The following is a 14,627-nucleotide window of genomic DNA, read 5'->3' as shown; positions in this document are numbered from 1 at the left end:
AAAAATGAAGACTATCAAGACTGTAGGTAATCATTGTTTTCAAATCACAACCAGTTATAGCTCTCCAATCTTATCCAGTTAACTGTTTCTCATTATGGGTGTTTTGGAGTCAAATTACGATAGGTGATAAATGAGTTGCTTGTAATTGTAAGGATTATATTTATTCCTGTTTGACTAATTGTGCAACCAAATGAGACTTTGTTTTTGTTAAAGAATTGCTTCTGGTAAAGAAAGAAAGAAGTAGCCGCCGTGGCCGAAACTTGCTACAGAAAAGATTCGACCAAGAAAAAGAGCTGGAGAGCTCTAGATAATGTCCTTTGGGACGGGCCCACTATCTTGTGCTTGCACAGCATTAAGGAAGGGTGTAAAATGAGCCATGTTGAGATTCCTTTCCAGAAAAGTGCATAATATCTACACAGAATTTATATGATTTTAAAGAAGCCCATGACCTAGCAGAAAAAAAGGAAAAAAAAAAAAAACATAGCAAAATCTATTTTGTAGTTTCCTTGTTTATGAATGAAGATCCATAGTCTAAGAAGCATCCTTTCTAACCAATTAACACCATTGAAAAATGGAAGAAGGATTACGAACAAAAGTTGTTCTGATTAATCAAGCAGGAGTAGCTGACTTGCTGCTTTCAAGAGAATTGATACTTTTGAAATTTAGAATTCCTGAGAGGCCTCGCCCCTTGGCGAGGTGCTCTATTTCGCTAAGCTTCTGCTTTAGCATCTCCACTTCTTTAGCTAGATCCTCATCCCTTTGTTTCATTGCCTGCAAGTTGAGATAAAAAAGGGGCATGACATTATGAAATGAAGGCAAAAAAGGAGACTCGGAGAGTGACATAATTGTATCATCTGAATGCAGAAACACAAAATAACCTAAGCATCTTTCTACCACCGTCAGCTACATGGCAGATCAAACATGGTCTGTCAAACAACCTAGAGTGGTATCGCAACCTCTAAGACTGAACATGCTGGGTATAAGCACTTGCTAGCCGCAATTGCACCACAGTAAAATGCTGCTGAATTCACATCAGCAGGTCAAATTATGTCAAGAAATATGCAGCATTTTGTCCATGTTCCCCAGCCCAGCATCACCATCAAAGCTTTTCCCAACAACACAGGTTTGCCAGTACACAACTCAATTTTGAGATGGTTTCTGGAAACTGGAGTGCTTGACAAGATTCAACTGTTAAATGTCAAACTGATTTCAACCCCTATATAGATGATGCTTGTCAAAACTCTAGAAATGATTATGATCTAACATAGGAGAGAGTCTAGATGAAGTGGAAATATGGTGGTTCCTGATACGAGAATAGGCACACACCACAGAGAGAAGTAATACATAACCTCCATATTATACAATGAACATTAAGCCACTGAAATTAATTCCTTCCACCCTTCTAGGTGCATCGTTTCATCTTAAATGCCTAGTTAGGTTAGAAACCTAAAATGGGAAAATCTTGAGAATCTAGTGTGCCAGAACAAAATGTAATATGGAATCTGAGATGCCAATAACTAGAATTTAAACAATCAACTGGCTGACTCTTAGCAGGGCTGCAAATGAACTGCCTTCATGAATTGCTCAGCTTGGTATCCGTGAAGGTTACTTTCCTAAATAAGCATAATATTAGGCTCAGTTGATAAACAATCAAAACTTGAACAGATGTGAGTTCAGAAATAAGTTAAAAGGCTACAATGTGAAGCTTGGCTCTAGCTAGTTCAAGTAGTCAGACAAGCCAGGATCAATCTTATGCACAGCAAACTTGAAACTCTGGTATGCAGTTAGAATGTCGGCTGCCCTAGATGACACCATGAGAGTCAGTTGTCTGATGAGCACGAAGGTACGCAACACTAATAACCCTTTAGCAGAAGCCATTAGGGTTATCCTAATAAATCAGAACGGGGAAAGCATAGTTCTGTTCTTTGTGACCATGAATAGTACAACGGAAAATAAATTTAGATTGGAAATAATGTGATAGGTAACAAGGGTATTGAGCATGCACAAGATGGATTCACAAACCACTGCCTTGACCCAGAGCTATTTCATTTATCTTCCAGTAAAGAAAATGGCAGAGTATCTATATTGCATGAACCATATGTCATAGTTGACAGGTACAAAGGAATCAACGTTGGCCTTTGTGTATCCTTCCCTATTTATTTGAGGATTGATCATTGGGATTCTAGTATTCTACAGATATTCCGGTTTATGAAACATCTAAGACCAACCAAAAAAGGATTTAAATCCCAAAAGAAAACAAAAAAGAAGGTCAACGTCATCCCGTGAGATGATAGGGGGATAATCTTCATAAGTGTACTGGCCTGAATTATCAGCTCAAGTCCCTTATATTCTGCAAATATTTTCTCAGACATGCTTAATGAGATGGCTTGAAATATGTACAGATATCACACAAAAAATAAGGATTACCTTAAGATGTTCAAACTGAGGTTTCCTAATGCATGCTATTTACTAATGATATATAATTAGAATTTAAGATGATGATATTAGTGCATTGAATGTTAGTATGTAGTAAGCAAGTAACAACTTGCTGAAGGAGAATCAAGCGGGTACCTCGATTTCCTGTTTCCGAATTTCCTCCTTTCTAGCTTCGGATCTTGCGCTTCTTTGCACCTCAAATATTAAAGCTGCACCTGCAACCTACTACACAAAAGAGTAAAGGTATGACTGTTACAAGATAACTATTTTCCAAACTATAATAGTCTTCCGGTGTCAAAAAAAGTAGCAACAAGATAACCAGTTTCACTAGCATGATTGTGTATACTCGCTCACACTAGCAAATGCAAGAATCATAGCAAATCAGCTTATTTTGTAGCATTCTCAGTAACACTTCCTACAATACTAAAAAGCCAATGCCCATATGCAAGAATTGTGAATTTATCTAACATGCATACAAAATCAAATATGCATTTGTCAATCATTGCATCACTGACATGAAAAAACCAAAGCAAAAATTAAAGAACTTATTGAGACTAGGTTTTGAGAAAACCGAAAAGACAAAGAGTTCCCCAATGAGATCTGCAGCAGCTTGAACAGCATTTTCCTCATTCAAAGGCCGGATCTCAACATTAGTTGCATGACCATAAATGCGTCTTTGTATGTTTGTGGAGATGCGGTGGTTGGTCTGCAACAGACATGATACAACACAGTTAATTTCACCAATTGAATAATTTACTCTAAAAAGTATTCATAAAGCAAAAAAAAAAAATGGTAACAAAGATAGAGAAGAAAAGAAGTTGTTCGTAGTATACAAGTAATGATATGCATCAGGCATGCAAATTTTCTATTTAAAAGTAAATGTGATATTTCAAAGTTCTTGCACACCATAAGTCCATAACATAACTTAGGAGGCAAGTAAGCACTTGATAAGCAAATTGCATCTTCTATGACTCGTGAAACACAACTAATACCATAACATCATAAGACAATGAGCCTGCACTAGTGTATCCTAAATTAAATAATACATCAAACCAGCGCTTGGGGCATACTCTAGATTCTGGACTATAATATATAATAAAAAAATACTCAATTTTCATAGAGAGCATAAATTTGGTGACCAAACATGTTTGTTAGGGATACTGAGACGAATTATTATTATGGTTCTCTTCCACGATGAATCTCAACAACTATTCTGGCCCATTCTCAGTAGTATACCATTTCAATTCCAAAGGAAAAAAAAAATTTAATCACAGCAAGGATGAGAAATTAGAAATCATCTAGCGAAAAAGATTCAAGTAATGGGGATTGACCTGAGCAATGTTTATGATGAGCTGGCGGAACTTGGGATGGAGGCCGGCCTCCTTCTTGAGCCGGTTAGCGATGGGCTTGCAGAGAGTCTTCAGGGCAAGGGTTCCGAGCTTCACCACCGGAAGGATCATCGCTGCCTTCCTCCACTTCTTCTGATTCACGAGTATATCAGAGGCGAATGGAGAAGACGGTGGGAGGCGATGATCGGAGAACGGACGATATGGGTACTCGTAACATTGAGAGAGGGGGGTGGTTTCCGGACTCCGGAGAGATGGAAGGATGATGATCGACCGGGTTTGACGAAGTGGTTGTGCAGGTGCGCAAGGGCTTAGATGAGCAGAACGACTCAACCAAACCCACTCATAAGATGCAAGAAAGGTTTTTTTTTCTTTATTAATCATTCAGGAGAGTAATTAGATATAAAGACATTTAAATCTCACCAAATTTTAGATAGTATATTAAATTACTATTTTAGGCTTTAAGTTGTACGTTGCTAAACTATTGCTCTGAACTAAATACTATCGATATATACTTCAAACTGTTTGCACTGTCAAAGTGCTCTTTCAAGTCAATTGCGCCGTCGAACTATTAATCAAGTTGAACTATTGAGCTAAGTTATTAAGTCTCCAAACTACTAAATAATTTGTTTCATAATAACTATTTAGAATTAGAGTTGATAGTATAACATATTTTAATAGTAGAGAGTGTGCTACAATTTTATATTTACTACTCTAATCTCTTTTTCTTGAGTTGGAATAAGATGCAGACCAGTTCTAAACTTCTAACGAAGAAAACAACAACAAACCTAAATTAATAAGAAAGGTTTATTAGAAGAAATTGCGGATCCAGTCGTGTCTACTTTTCATATTTTCTCTCAAAGAAATTTTAAAAAAAACTCGGTATACGTTGATTGATATAGCATGTCCAGCAATACTAATTATGTCTAAACGTTAATACGGGGCCTAGAATTTGAGCGAAAGTCGTCGAGACTAACGATGCCTGGAATTCTAAGAATATTTACTGGAATTTAGATTCTTGTAATCTATTTATATTCTAATAAAATTTAACTCGTCGGGCTCGGACTCGGGCTTGCAAATGTCAAGGAGACACCAGGACAAATCAGGCTTGGGCTTGGGCTTGGGCTTATTTAAAAACAAAATAGTGCTTGGGCCTAACTAATCACAATTAAAACTGAATTTAAATTTTATTATTTTGCAATTACACAAATTGCTTAAAATACTTCAAAACTATCAAATATTGCCCCCAGAAAAATAACCATCTTTTCTTATACAAGACAAAAATTTATTCTAAATTTTAAGAAAGAAAACTGCAATTTATTATAGCCAAAATATAATGTTTTAAAGAACATAACGACAATTATGTTAAAAAAACCTTAAGAAGAAAGATACTGATTTCATTTCTTTTTCTTTTCCCTTTCCAAGGACCTATCACCTCTTCTTTGTATAGGAAAACCGGTAACAATCTCAAACTTGTTTCTCATTCTACTTCAACTAAATAATAAGTTCGGAGATACAAGAAGAAAAAAAAAACAATCTTCTTAAGTGCTTCAGATATCCAACTCACCACTATAAGGCTTCTTTTAATGTGTGTGGATCGCCACCCATGAATGCTAATGTTGGAAGACAAACTTATATTGGCCTCCTCACTTGCCTATCCACCGGGTATTGGCCATGTCATTTATGGCTTCTAATTAAACAATTATTTTACGTACCTTGCACTCACACTAATTGGCATTTGGTTAATCACATAACCATATAGTTATGTTTCCATTAGAGAAAAAGAAGAAGCTTTTATACCACTAATAATACTAAAGTTCACATCTTTAAAAAAAAAATACAATCCTGAAAGTGATGGTGTGCAATAATGGAGTACTCAAGAGGGTACTACTGCTTGCCTTTCCCACCCCCCTCAGTTCTCAAGATAGAGTGCCTTTCAAGTGCTTGAGAATATGCATGATCTATTTCAAGGCATTCATTCATGCCACCTCTTGTCCCTTTACACATTCTCGTGTACTCCGTGGATATGATCTTGAGCTAAACATGATCACAAGCTCAAATCCATCCGTTGATGGATGAGGGGCAAAGAGTTTGCACCCCAACACCTAAGAAGTCCCTGGTCTCTCCTCCTCCACCTCCTCCTCCTCCTCCTCCTCCTCCTCCTCCTCCTCCCAAGTCATCCTTCGATGAGCCATGGCGCCGCGTCGCGGAGTACATGTCATACGAATTCGCCACCATGAACTCATTCATGATATTCTCTAGATTACTTGGATGATTCGAACTGAGCAAACCATCGAACTTGTTATGTTCTTCAAATGGAGTGGTGGAAGTCTCACCGATTTGTGCCGCCTTCTGCAATAGCGCCGTCGCAGACATATCCGACATCGGCGGCGGTCGGTCGTGGTGTTGGTTACTAAACAGCGAAGGGACGCTCGCAAGAAGAGACTGCGAGCCATCCGTGGCTTCCTTCATCGTGCTTGTTAGCTCTCCGTTATTACTGGAACATGGCAACTTGCTACTGTACAACCAACTCAACTGGTTCTGATCAATTTGTTGTGCGTATGAATTCGAAGCGAATAGATCACCATGCAAAGTTGCAGCTCCTCCCATGGATCCAATGTGGTGCATACTAGCGTGGGATAAATGCTCGTTACTCTGACTCCCATGGCCCATCCATAATGAGAGCTCATCTCTACACTGACCGATACCTTCAACATTATTGTTAGCCATGTTTGGCTTCATGTCGGATGGCAAATTCTGCAGCATGTTAGATCTCATCAATCCTCCGGTGAAGAGATAATTGATGTTGCTGGCCGCGGTGTTATTGCCTTGGTTAGACACCGCAGATACCCTCGCCGCCTCTTCTGCTAGCGCGTCGCAGAAGGCCCTATGAGTAATGAAACTATCTCTTCTGTTGACCAAAAAGCTTAAATTGTTAGATAACAAAACCAACAATGGCACCTATTTATCATGTCATTTTATGTAATAGAACATATAAATATGACGATCGACGAACCTGGAGAAGAGGGTGCCGCAGTCGCAGCGGTACTCCCTCGTGCCACATGTCTTGGAGTGGGCCTTCCAGTCGGACTGCACGGCGTAGCGCTTCGAGCACTTGTCGCACTTCCATTTCTTCTCGCCGTGCTTGCGGCAGAAGTGCTTCTTGATGCCGGTGAGGTCCCCGAGAGCTCGCAAGGGGTTGTGATGGATGCAGGTCTTCTCAGGGCAGACGTAGACCCTCTTCCTCGGCTCCTTGGTGCTCCTCTGCCTTAGCTTCCATGGGAGGTTGTGGCCTCGCCGGTGCAATTGGAGGTTTTGGTCTCTTTGGAAGCCTTTGCCGCAGATCTCGCAGAGGAAGCGGTTGGTGGCCATGAGGGTCTTTGGAGACAAGGCTATCACTTCAGCATCAGGGTCTGTTTATATCATCATGGCAGAAAAAGGTTACATAACCAATTTGGAAGCTAAGTTTGAGAGGAGTTTAGATTGATTGCTTGCTTACCCGGAGTTCCTGGTAGGTTTCGCTTCTTCTTTGCAGGAGGAGGGTTGAGATCTTGGACTGGTTTTAGAGAGAAAGCCTTGGAGATCGCTTCACCAGCCATTTCTAGATCTTAATGACAAAAGACAACCTTCAATTCTCTAGTTTATATGGGTAGATGAGAGGCAGTGAAGTAGACAATGAAATACGAGAGAAATTATAGAGCGGTCTCTCTCTCTCTCTCTCTCTCTCTCTCTCGTTTCGAGATGAATAAAATAATAGCAAGTTCTAAGAGGGGGGTCGGTGCAAAAAAGGTGAAAGTTGACTGAGTTGGGCACGAGCAAATGTGCATGATGACACATATGATGAGGAGCAAAAGCTTAGGGTTAATGGCTTTCCATTTGGAATCATTATCCTATAATTTGATGTTCCCCTAAGGTTTTGTTTTTCTATACCCTTCTTAAATCTTTTATTAACATATACCCTCCAAAATTGATATTCTACTTAAAGCAACTGTTAAAAAAACATAAAAATATAGTATTTCAGTTAAAACTATTATGTATTTCTGTGCATTAAGTTACTAAAATTTAATTTATAGGTACTTTATTACATTCACATAGAAACCATAGATTTTGAAAGGTAAACACCCAAATAAAGAGACTTTAAAAAGATATACTTATTTCTAATAAACTAGACTATTTAAGGTTTTTCACTACCAAAATAAGAGTGTAAATAAAACTAAGAAAAATCTTGGTTCAAGAACACACTTGATTACATTAATTTCTCTCGGATTATGTCTAATGAAAATGAATTATCCTACTAACCTTGCTACTCCTATAAATCTCTATCATCTGAGTAGCACGCATTCCGTAGAAAAAAAATTTCTACCAACGAAAGAAATCTTCAAGTCGAGCGGCCCGAGGCATGGATTAAGGGGACGACAAATTACACGATCTCAGATATAACAGCAACTCGATTTGGTAGCTAACTAGTTAATTAATTAATTAATTAATTATGATTCCGTGTAACGCGGCATGCACGTGCTACCACCATGGAGGCTGTAGAACTCCGACGCTACGCGACGGCGGATACGACAGGGAAAGGAATACTTGTCCGCGGATAGCAAGCCAAGTTGGCTTTGCCCCGGCGCCTAAATCTGAATAACTTCCCCCACTTATTCTTATCCGTTGCTCCGCTCTATCCGCATTAGTATACACTTATGCATTGGAGAGCACAAACCCAGAATAAGTATACTTTTATTCTCGTCACACATGAACACGTAAGCCTGGGATGCTCCAGTTCCAACGTGATCAGGATTTAGTACTAGATCGTGCATCTTTTGTTTCAATTTTGATTCCTTTCCATACAAGAAGTTTTAGATTTTTGATGATTTTATAATTTACTCCTCCTAAACCCTTTACTTTTATTATCATTTATATCTGCATTTTGAGTTTAATCATAAAAAACACCGCAATATTAGTTTTTTTTTAAACTGAAGATAGTTATATTTATATCTGTCACACATAAAACATTCTATTCATTGAGTGTATTTACGAGAACACTATTCAAAGCATGTTATTTTTTTACTAGAATCATGAAATGTTCAATAGTTATAGTAACTCTAGATTAGAGCAGTAGACAAATCCTGGGTGTTGATGACAAATAATAGGAAAATACATGGTGTAAACTATAAAAGATGTCCTAGATTTTGGTTGTGCTTTAATTACTAAAAGTAAATGGCAAGAGGCAGTGAATTTTTGGAAGTGTGGGAGCATCGTCGGCTTGTGGGCTGACTTTAGTCCAAGGGGGGGAAGACATAATCTAATGGCGGTTGGTGTGCTAAATTAGCTTTGGGTCTTTGTTTACTATTAAGCCCTTGGAGTTTAGCATATGAACTCTTGCACCCCTCTAGGATATTCTCTCCCACCCCTAGGCCTACAAGCTCCAATCTCCACATGCTTCCCGACATCAGATTCCTTTCCAAGGCCTCAAAACTATTCTTCCAAATATCAAAATGGCCCCCAAATCTGGGCCTTGGGAAAAAGAGATGCCTTGTCACTAAGGGTATGTTTTGTTTCTTTGGCTTGGCATTTGGGGACTTAAGCTAACTTCTTAGATTAGAACTTGAAATGCTTAAAAGTTCCACTTTGGTAAAGAAAGCTAGCTACTACCTAGGTGAGCCTTTATTCTCTCTTTTGTGTTTCATTTCATCGGGTGGTCCTGCCAGATTAGGTAAAAAAATAGCACAACTTTGCTGCTGTTACCAATTAAAGCCTCAAGTTGGTTCACGTATCCAACTTAGATCTAGCTTAATCTATTAAAATAATTAGGGGTCGAGGTGAAATTTTTGAAAGGTAGCGTAGCCCATTGGGCCTAATGCGAGCTGGGTCGGGCCAAGAGTATTGTATAGCTTAATCGTCATGGAGAGTAATTACTTACTCATTAGTGGGTTAATAGGATATGAGTTGGAACAAGATAAAACCAATTTAAACACAAGTAAGTCTAGTTCACATGTATTAGCTATTAGCTCAAACTTGATCGCCGACTTCTCCCCGAGAAGTCACTGCTTTGCCTTCTCCACAACGCAAAAGACACCTCTCCGTCGTTATGCCTGCGATTGCCACCGTGTTGGATGATCTCCTCCACCACTCTCTGTACCTCCGAAAGTTCCAACCTTCCCGATGGATACTTGAAATCAACAGCTCTCCATCCGTGTCGGCCTCGCGACGTCGAAGCTTCGTTTGTTCGAGAAGTCGTCGCCGTCGACGATGACGACGATAAGTCCATCGTGGTCGAGACTTGTCCGGGGGATGACGACGACAAGTCCGTCGTGGTTGAGACTTGTCCGGGGGATGACGACGACAAGTCCATCGTGGTCGAAACCTGTCCGGGGGACGACGACGGCGAAGCCTCTGTAACTGTGAGTGAAGAGCTCGGAATTAATGGTGAAAGTGGAGTTGGAGAATGCAACTTCTTCTTCTTCTTCTTGGCAGCCTTCTTCTTTGCTCTCCGACGCCAGTTCTTTAGGCTGTCGACGACGCGGTCTGCGAAGATTGTTTCCTTCGTGGAGGAACCCATCTAACAACGACAAGCAGTAGTACAAAAAGTCACCTAAGAGAAGTTGGGACTAACGTACTCAAAAGAGAGAGTTCAAAATATATTTTTCTCCTTGATAAATTTCCTTTTTACCTGGGAGACCAATGCGTATAGAGGAAGTGTGACATATGCACATAAGAACTGGACTAAGATGCCGAATACAATGGTCAGGATAATGTCATCCAAGTCATTGTTGTAGCAAGAACGGAATCCGAAGGTGTACTGCATGCATTGTAGTACGAGAAAATTAAGTCAGGATGGGGATCAAAAACATTACATTCTAAGGCAGTGAGCATCACATACCCACCCATGTCCATGCGAAGAATGAGAGCTGGAAAGTATTCTGCAATCAATATACAAATTAAAGCATTCATTAGTCCATAAGACAAGCTATATATATATATATATATACATAATTTGAACGTAGTTCTTTTTTTATGAATCAAGAAGGCCTATATGGTTCAATTACCTGGATCAATATGAATTGGATAAGGTGAAGAAGTAATCTAGGTCGGCGGAACCAGAAAAATTCATCGTTAGGCTTCACACGTACTGTTCCAGGAACTATGATTGCATGATTAGCGCCATCTAAGCACATCTTAGTTATAATAATCTCCAGCTTAGTCCCTACCACCAACAAAATCTGCAGCAAGAATTAATTTACTCTTTTTTTTTCTCTCCTTCTTTTCTAAGTAATTAATATCTTTCAGATGAATCATAGAGTACACAGTTTTATGAGCTCACCACCAAGGGAATAAAAGGAAGCCAGTAGTGGTTATAAAATCCTGTAGCAAAAGTTTTTATTAGACTATTTCTGATGATGAAAACTCTTAACTTCATGATATTAATATATACGCTCCAAATGTCTTCTTTACCATGGCCGTTAAAAAAAATGAAGAAGAGAGCATATATCCAAATCCAAGAGCTGCCAGAAATGAAAGAAATAAGAGTTATGGTCAATTCCCTCTGCTAGAAAATAAGACCAAAAAATAGCAAGGATTCTACCACACAGATACCTAATTGTGACGAGTGTCTTAAAGTCATGGTCTATCGATCTCCGAAGAAACTTGTGGAAATCAAACTTGCAGTCTTGAGGAAAATGAAACTGCGACCCAAACAATCACAAATCTCACTGTTACGTATATTATGTTTAAAAAAAAAGAAAAAAAAAACTCTTCTTGTGGTGATTCCTTACTGCAAGAAATCCATGCCGGAGAGCAAAATAATCAGCTTTGTGTACAGAATCGGCGAATTGTCGAAAGAAGCAGACCTATAAAAGTCTCATGATTGATTAGAATTAGTTCTGCAATTTAATTGAAGAACTTTATAAGAAGGCAAAGAGCTTCAGAGATCAAGTCCAACTAACAAGCCAGAGAGGCAGTGTGTGTTTACTCCAAAACTTGAGATGCCTTCGTCCAAATGATGTTTGCTTAATGAGCTTAAACCGGCGCAGATCTGCATATATAATAATACAAGTGTAATTAAAATTATTGACTAAGTTATACATACATACATACATATATATATATATATATATATATATAGCTTGTTGATGCAAGATGGTGTTGACAAAGGAGTACATTAGTGGCTCAAAAAGGGCATTTAAGGACAAAATTGCTAGTTGAATGACGGATAGATTGAAACTTGCAAGTCAAAGGTGAAACAAGACATGGACTCTATATTATTATATGAGTTATAGTAGGGTTGACTTACCATGTGATAGCATGAACTCCATTGATTTGGTCTCTTCTTCCCAAGGTTTCCACCTCTTAATCTGGACAATGAATGAAGATCATTCATCAATATATATCTTATTAGTGGTCCGGAAAAATTTTAAGGGAGTGCTGCAGATAAATTAGCAAATAACCACCTCTAGTTCTAAGCATATTCCTTTTTCTTAAATCCGATTAATTTACACATAAGAGAGGATATCATTTGCAAACATTTAAAAGGAGGGAGTTTCTAGCAATAAATCACAAATACATGTGGCTATTTGCACAAAAAAAAATTGTTTTTTTCATGAAGACAGGACTATTTGCTATTCTGGCCATTGTTAAGCAATAACATTAATTACCTTGACCTCGCCCAAAGCTAAAGTAAGGAGGCAAGAGAGAACATGAAAAATAGCTATAACAATGATCAACAACTGCAGCTGGTCAGTTCCTTGTGAAGATATAAGCGAAATCTTCCCCTGTTTCAATACAAGAAACCTCATTAGCCTCATTAATCTTGATTATTTACAATAAAAATGTCCAAAAGAAAACCATCAACCTTGTTTTCGCAAGTTGGTTCCTCTGTGAAGGTGCCCAAAGGTGCAGCATCCTTGCATGGGAGGAATGAATCTGCCAAGCTTGTTGGCATGCAGATCTTTGAGATGGGTTTCTGGGCAATGGTCAGCAACAAGGACATAAACCCCAAATTCCTCAACTCTACGCCACCAAAAGAAGGATTTAATCACTAAATCCAACGGTTAACACCACATTAAGCCTCGCCCATAAACTTAACTCACCTGTCTCTATGTGGTAGAGCGCTTGATTAAGAGCCTTTCTCTTCCTTCTCTCAAGCAGCTACATCAACATATATGAATCTAATGAGCCATAGAAACAAACAAAGATAGGAGATGAAGACGAGAGAAGCGAGTAAACCTCTGTTAACTTATGAAGGCCATGCTCAATAAGGAGAGCTGGAAGGATCAAAACAAGGCAAATTCCAACGACAGCCCAAGTGGGGGTGTATTCTAAGGAAGCTTCAAGATCCATGGTGATCTCCAGATGGCTGGAATGCTATTGGCATATGGAGATATATATATATATATACATTAGAAGATTTAAGATTGATCCATGTGCATGCGTTAGTTAGAAGAATAACAAAATAGATGATAATAAAAGTCTGATATGTACGGTGGAGCAAAGAAATGGCAGTGGCCTTATCGTAAGCTTGTCTGCTCTGATGAATAATATATAGTAGAATTCTTTGACCAAGTTATATATAGAGAGAGAGAGAGCTCAATATTGTATAGCATAGCATTCTAGGGATCTAAACATTTGTTTTAACAAAGTATTAAATGCTAATTCTTTTTAAAGGTTGGATGGATGGATGGATTCTTCCGTACTGGGAGAAGGAACGTGGATACCAGAAGTATTTACTGGGTTTATCTAACAGACAATTTTGCTAGAGATATCTACAAGTCAACAACACATGGAGTTGTCTCTTGCCTCTCTTTTATTTTCATTTTTTATCAATCAATTTAAATTTTTAGAGTATAATTAATATCAAAGTATAAGTCCTAAGTTTGAATCTAAGTGGACAACTTTCACTGAAAAAAAGTGGAATATTCTAAGAATTTGTTTTACATATATATATATTTTTGTAGAAAATTATGTGTTAATTAACAGAAGTTTTTCTTATGGAAGATGCATTCAGATATGATGTGAAACAAACTAAATCAACTTTTTCCTCTGGAATTGTAGCCCACCAAGATATAATATTTAAAAGCTGGGCGACGATTTGCTGTATATGAAGACAATTGAATGAGGACATGCAGTAGTAGGTTGGCCATAAACTTATGTTTAGTATTTGGTCTTCCAGTGATCTGGGTTTAGAGAGGATGATGAAATACATCAACGTTTTGGTGGTTGCTTAGGAGCTTAAGATACCGAAGTTTATTATAAAAAAAATGTCAATTTTATTAAGCAAATCTGGACACTTACTTACTTACTTGCCGATTAGGTTATAAAAGCCATATACTCGAATCTTCTCTTATACCCTTTAGAGCTTCGTACTGGCTATTGAGGCCTCTAACTCCGATCAATTTTAATCTTAAAACGAGCAACTTGAGTGTATCCGAAGTCAACGTTTGGAGCACCTAATCCATGGATCGATTTATGAGCTGTTACAAAGGAAAAGGTCAACCAAAGGGATATGGATCCGAACACTGTATCAATAGCAGCCATAGGTTCAAAGTTTTTGTGCTAATTTGTAATAATATTATTATGTATACAAAGTCCAATAGCACAATAAAAACCTGCAATTAATTGAATTAAATTACTCTGATGAGTTTTATATGCCAATAGAGATTACAGTGCATCGAATTTGGACAGGGTGTGACGAGTTCTATCTTTTCCCGAAAGTAATCCAACCGAGTTTTTTAGAATTCCAGGATTAAACTCAGCCATTTGAGGGCCACGTACGAGTTTTGGATAAGGATATTTGAAATGAAATAAAAACTCATATCTCCAACCCAGAAGTCAACCCTTTGAAATTTTGATTTAGCT

The 14,627-nt window shown here is 38.3% G+C and overlaps 3 protein-coding genes across 3 annotated transcripts; all 3 read right to left on the bottom strand.

Moving 5' to 3' along the window:
* Positions 1–365: 365 nt before the first annotated feature.
* Positions 366–4,123, bottom strand: LOC140793032 (OPA3-like protein). The gene is made up of 4 exons (XM_073144362.1): positions 3,768–4,123; positions 3,008–3,142; positions 2,572–2,658; positions 366–771 (listed from the first exon to the last, which is right to left on the bottom strand). The coding sequence occupies exons 1-4, from the start codon at positions 3,894–3,896 to the stop codon at positions 610–612; spliced, it is 513 nt and encodes a 170-aa protein (XP_073000463.1). The 5' UTR covers positions 3,897–4,123; the 3' UTR covers positions 366–609.
* A 1,435-nt stretch (positions 4,124–5,558) lies between these two features.
* LOC140792713 (zinc finger protein MAGPIE-like) lies at positions 5,559–7,504 on the bottom strand. Its single transcript, XM_073143871.1, has 3 exons — positions 7,282–7,504; positions 6,799–7,195; positions 5,559–6,693 (listed from the first exon to the last, which is right to left on the bottom strand). The coding sequence occupies exons 1-3, from the start codon at positions 7,379–7,381 to the stop codon at positions 5,838–5,840; spliced, it is 1,353 nt and encodes a 450-aa protein (XP_072999972.1). The 5' UTR covers positions 7,382–7,504; the 3' UTR covers positions 5,559–5,837.
* A 2,141-nt stretch (positions 7,505–9,645) lies between these two features.
* On the bottom strand, positions 9,646–13,126 carry LOC140792501 (MLO-like protein 6). Its single transcript, XM_073143545.1, has 14 exons — positions 12,999–13,126; positions 12,863–12,920; positions 12,625–12,782; positions 12,428–12,544; positions 12,067–12,127; positions 11,720–11,808; positions 11,549–11,623; positions 11,370–11,458; positions 11,229–11,278; positions 11,098–11,138; positions 10,823–10,996; positions 10,661–10,696; positions 10,447–10,575; positions 9,646–10,335 (listed from the first exon to the last, which is right to left on the bottom strand). The coding sequence occupies exons 1-14, from the start codon at positions 13,110–13,112 to the stop codon at positions 9,781–9,783; spliced, it is 1,746 nt and encodes a 581-aa protein (XP_072999646.1). The 5' UTR covers positions 13,113–13,126; the 3' UTR covers positions 9,646–9,780.
* Positions 13,127–14,627: the final 1,501 nt, after the last annotated feature.

The sequence above is a fragment of the Typha latifolia genome, chromosome 7 (genome assembly GCF_019914945.1).
Source record: "Typha latifolia isolate L0001 chromosome 7, TyphaL0001v2, whole genome shotgun sequence".
In the NCBI taxonomy this organism is placed as follows: domain Eukaryota; kingdom Viridiplantae; phylum Streptophyta; class Magnoliopsida; order Poales; family Typhaceae; genus Typha; species Typha latifolia.
The sequence above is the reverse complement of the archived record's forward strand: the minus strand, read 5'-3'. Positions and strand labels throughout refer to the sequence as shown.